This window comes from Phoxinus phoxinus, assembly GCF_949152265.1.
Source record: "Phoxinus phoxinus genome assembly, chromosome: 3".
NCBI lineage: Eukaryota > Metazoa > Chordata > Actinopteri > Cypriniformes > Leuciscidae > Phoxinus > Phoxinus phoxinus.
Window position 1 is genome coordinate 47,128,528 of NC_136878.1, and position 5,000 is coordinate 47,133,527.

Sequence of the window (5,000 nt, forward strand, 5' to 3'; positions counted from 1 at the left end):
TCTCTGCCCCTCAGTGTCTCTGCCTCTCAGTGTCTCTGCCTCTCAGTGTCTCTGCCCCTCAGTGTCTCTGCCCCTCAGTGTCTCTGCCCCTCAGTGTCTCTGCCTCTCAGTGTCTCTGCCCCTCAGTGTCTCTGCCCCTCAGTGTCTCTGCCCCTCAGTGTCTCTGCCCCTCAGTGTCTCTGCCCCTCAGTGTGTCTGCCCCTCAGTGTCTGCCCCTCAGTGTGTCTGCCGCTCAGTGTCTCTGCCCCTCAGTGTGTCTGCCCCTCAGTGTGTCTGCCCCTCAGTGTCTGCCCCTCAGTGTGTCTGCCGCTCAGTGTGTCTGCCCCTCAGTGTGTCTGCCGCTCAGTGTCTCTGCCCCTCAGTGTGTCTGCCGCTCAGTGTCTCTGCCCCTCAGTGTGTCTGCCCCTCAGTGTCTCTGCCCCTCAGTGTCTCTGCCGCTCAGTGTCTCTGCCCCTCAGTGTGTCTGCCCCTCAGTGTGTCTGCCGCTCAGTGTCTCTGCCCCTCAGTGTCTCTGCCCCTCAGTGTGTCTGCCCCTCAGTGTGTCTGCCCCTCAGTGTCTGCCCCTCAGTGTGTCTGCCGCTCAGTGTGTCTGCCCCTCAGTGTCTCTGCCCCTCAGTGTGTCTGCCCCTCAGTGTCTCTGCCCCTCAGTGTGTCTGCCCCTCAGTGTCTGCCCCTCAGTGTGTCTGCCGCTCAGTGTCTCTGCCCCTCAGTGTGTCTGCCCCTCAGTGTGTCTGCCCCTCAGTGTCTGCCCCTCAGTGTGTCTGCCGCTCAGTGTGTCTGCCCCTCAGTGTGTCTGCCGCTCAGTGTCTCTGCCCCTCAGTGTGTCTGCCGCTCAGTGTCTCTGCCCCTCAGTGTGTCTGCCCCTCAGTGTCTCTGCCCCTCAGTGTGTCTGCCGCTCAGTGTGTCTGCCGCTCAGTGTGTCTGCCGCTCAGTGTGTCTGCCGCTCAGTGTGTCTGCCGCTCAGTGTGTCTGCCGCTCAGTGTGTCTGCCGCTCAGTGTGTCTGCCGCTCAGTGTGTCTGCCGCTCAGTGTCTCTGCCCCTCAGTGTGTCTGCCGCTCAGTGTCTCTGCCCCTCAGTGTGTCTGCCGCTCAGTGTGTCTGCCCCTCAGTGTGTCTGCCGCTCAGTGTCTCTGCCCCTCAGTGTGTCTGCCGCTCAGTGTCTCTGCCCCTCAGTGTCTCTGCCCCTCAGTGTGTCTGCCCCTCAGTGTCTGCCCCTCAGTGTGTCTGCCGCTCAGTGTCTCTGCCCCTCAGTGTGTCTGCCCCTCAGTGTGTCTGCCCCTCAGTGTCTCTGCCCCTCAGTGTCTCTGCCCCTCAGTGTCTCTGCCCCTCAGTGTCTCTGCCGCTCAGTGTCTCTGCCCCTCAGTGTCTCTGCCGCTCAGTGTCTCTGCCCCTCAGTGTCTCTGCCCCTCAGTGTCTCTGCCCCTCAGTGTCTCTGCCCCTCAGTGTCTCTGCCCCTCAGTGTGTCTGCCCCTCAGTGTCTCTGCCCCTCAGTGTCTCTGCCCCTCAGTGTCTCTGCCCCTCAGTGTGTCTGCCCCTCAGTGTCTGTCCCTCAGTGTCTCTGCCCCTCAGTGTCTCTGCCCCTCAGTGTCTCTGCCCCTCAGTGTCTCTGCCCCTCAGTGTCTCTGCCCCTCAGTGTCTCTGCCCCTCAGTGTCTCTGCCCCTCAGTGTCTCTGCCCCTCAGTGTGTCTGCCCCTCAGTGTCTCTGCCCCTCAGTGTCTCTGCCCCTCAGTGTCTCTGCCCCTCAGTGTCTCTGCCCCTCAGTGTCTCTGCCCCTCAGTGTCTCTGCCCCTCAGTGTCTCTGCCCCTCAGTGTGTCTGCCCCTCAGTGTCTCTGCCCCTCAGTGTCTCTGCCCCTCAGTGTCTCTGCCCCTCAGTGTCTCTGCCCCTCAGTGTCTCTGCCCCTCAGTGTCTCTGCCCCTCAGTGTGTCTGCCCCTCAGTGTCTCTGCCCCTCAGTGTCTCTGCCCCTCAGTGTCTCTGCCCCTCAGTGTCTCTGCCCCTCAGTGTCTCTGCCCCTCAGTGTCTCTGCCCCTCAGTGTCTCTGCCCCTCAGTGTCTCTGCCCCTCAGTGTCTCTGCCCCTCAGTGTCTCTGCCCCTCAGTGTCTCTGCCCCTCAGTGTCTCTGCCCCTCAGTGTGTCTGCCCCTCAGTGTCTCTGCCCCTCAGTGTCTCTGCCCCTCAGTGTGTCTGCCCCTCAGTGTCTCTGCCCCTCAGTGTCTCTGCCCCTCAGTGTTTCTGTCGCTCAGTGTGTCTGCCCCTCAGTGTGTCTGCCGCTCAGTGTGTCTGCCCCTCAGTGTCTCTGCCCCTCAGTGTGTCTGCCCCTCAGTGTCTCTGCCCCTCAGTGTCTCTGCCCCTCAGTGTTTCTGTCGCTCAGTGTCTCTGCCCCTCAGTGTCTCTGCCGCTCAGTGTGTCTGCCCCTCAGTGTCTCTGCCCCTCAGTGTCTCTGCCGCTCAGTGTGTCTGCCCCTCAGTGTGTCTGCCCCTCAGTGTCTCTGCCCCTCAGTGTCTCTGCCCCTCAGTGTCTCTGCCCCTCAGTGTCTCTGCCCCTCAGTGTCTCTGCCCCTCAGTGTCTCTGCCCCTCAGTGTCTCTGCCGCTCAGTGTCTCTGCCCCTCAGTGTCTCTGCCCCTCAGTGTGTCTGCCCCTCAGTGTGTCTGCCCCTCAGTGTCTCTGCCCCTCAGTGTCTCTGCCTCTCAGTGTTTCTGCCCCTCAGTGTCTCTGCCCCTCAGTGTCTCTGCCCCTCAGTGTCTCTGCCCCTCAGTGTCTCTGCCCCTCAGTGTCTCTGCCCCTCAGTGTCTCTGCCCCTCAGTGTGTCTGCCGCTCAGTGTCTCTGCCCCTCAGTGTGTCTGCCCCTCAGTGTGTCTGCCCCTCAGTGTCTGCCCCTCAGTGTGTCTGCCCCTCAGTGTGTCTGCCCCTCAGTGTGTCTGCCCCTCAGTGTGTCTGCCCCTCAGTGTGTCTGCCCCTCAGTGTCTGCCCCTCAGTGTGTCTGCCGCTCAGTGTCTCTGCCCCTCAGTGTGTCTGCCCCTCAGTGTGTCTGCCCCTCAGTGTGTCTGCCCCTCAGTGTCTCTGCCCCTCAGTGTGTCTGCCCCTCAGTGTGTCTGCCGCTCAGTGTCTCTGCCCCTCAGTGTGTCTGCCCCTCAGTGTCTCTGCCCCTCAGTGTGTCTGCCCCTCAGTGTGTCTGCCCCTCAGTGTCTCTGCCCCTCAGTGTGTCTGCCCCTCAGTGTGTCTGCCGCTCAGTGTCTCTGCCCCTCAGTGTCTCTGCCCCTCAGTGTCTCTGCCCCTCAGTGTCTCTGCCCCTCAGTGTCTCTGCCCCTCAGTGTCTCTGCCCCTCAGTGTGTCTGCCCCTCAGTGTCTCTGCCCCTCAGTGTCTCTGCCCCTCAGTGTCTCTGCCCCTCAGTGTCTCTGCCCCTCAGTGTGTCTGCCCCTCAGTGTCTCTGCCCCTCAGTGTCTCTGCCCCTCAGTGTCTCTGCCCCTCAGTGTCTCTGCCCCTCAGTGTGTCTGCCCCTCAGTGTCTCTGCCCCTCAGTGTGTAACCGCACTCTAGGGTTTTGACAGGCATTTTGTTGAAAGATTGTGACTCAAGTTCATGTCCTGCATGGCAGAGTCTCGATCACCCAATCAGATGTTGAGCATGTGACCTTATCAGAGCTGTATTTCCAGAGGTCAACACTCTCCATGCTGTTCTTCTTGCTGAACTTGGGTCTGGCTCCTGTTGGAGAAAACAAGTACAAGTTCATTATTATAAATCATGAAATATCAATTTACAGGCGGCAGACATCACTGAGACACAAAAAACAGAGATTATTTGTGTATATGCAGCTACCAGGGTTCGTACAGATACTGTAAAATGAAATTCAAGGTCCGAGATCTCACTTATCAAACAATATGTATAGTATCTTTCAAATATCATCTTTTATATTATCGATAGAATTAAACCCGAATTTACCATATATTGTCTTTCAATAATTAAAGCGCTTGTCAAGTACCTTTTCATAAATATGGCTGTTTTCCAGGACTTAAAGCATTTTAAGCAGCTTGTACAAACCCTGAGCTACAGACTAATGAAAAACTCATTCCACAACCTCATGAACTCTGCAAATCCACCTTAAATAAAGACACTTTTATTTTACTATGAATTGAGCAGGGCAAGTCTGGTGAGATGTGATGTATAGGCGAGACCAGAGCGAGTTGTTCCATCAAATAAACAGACTTGCACTACCAGTCCAAAGTTGGGGATCAGTGAAAAATTTGATGTTTTTAAAAGAAGTCTCTTCTGCTCACCAAGGCTGCATTTATTTGATTAAAAATACAACAACAGTAATATTGTTAAATATTATGAAAATTTTAAATAACAGTTTTCTATTTTAACATATTTTACAAGATAATTTATTCCTGTGATCAAAGCTGAATGTTCATCATCATTACTCCAGTCTTCAGTGTCACATGATCCTCCAGAAATCAGTGTAATATGATGATCTGATGCTCAAGAAACATTTATGACTATTATCAATGTTGAAAACAGTTATTTACATTTTTAATTCAGGATTCTTTGATGAACAAAGTTTAAAAGCATTTATCTGAAATATAACTTTTTTAACAAAACACTAGCGTTCAAAAGTTTGGGGTCAGCAAAAAAATTATTTATCTTTTTGGGGGGAAATAAATAAATTAAATCAATACTTTTATTCATCAAGGATGAAATAAATTGATCAAAAGTGACAGTGAAGACATTTATAATGTTACAAAATAATATATTTCAAATAAATGCTGTTCTTTTGAACTTTCTATTCATCAAAGAATCCTGAAATAAATTGTACACAACTGTTTTGAACACTGATAATAATCATAAATGTGTCTTGAGCATCAGATCATCATATTACACTGATTTCTGGAGGATCATGTGACACTGAAGACTGGAGTAATGATGCTGAACATTGATTACAAGAATAAATTACATTTTAAAATAGAGAACGGTTATTTTAAATTGTAATAATATTTAACAATATATTT

General features: G+C 53.3%; 1 protein-coding gene across 2 annotated transcripts in view; it reads right to left on the reverse strand.

Annotated features, from left to right (window-relative positions):
- gpsm1b (G protein signaling modulator 1b) overlaps positions 1-5,000 on the reverse strand; it is a 49,967-nt gene that overhangs the window by 12,959 nt on the left and 32,008 nt on the right. For both annotated transcript variants that reach the window (XM_079608783.1, XM_079608784.1), the window contains exon 10: positions 3,629-3,699. In XM_079608783.1, the coding sequence (XP_079464909.1) occupies positions 3,629-3,699 (71 nt within the window). The remainder of the gene's footprint in view (positions 1-3,628; positions 3,700-5,000) is intronic.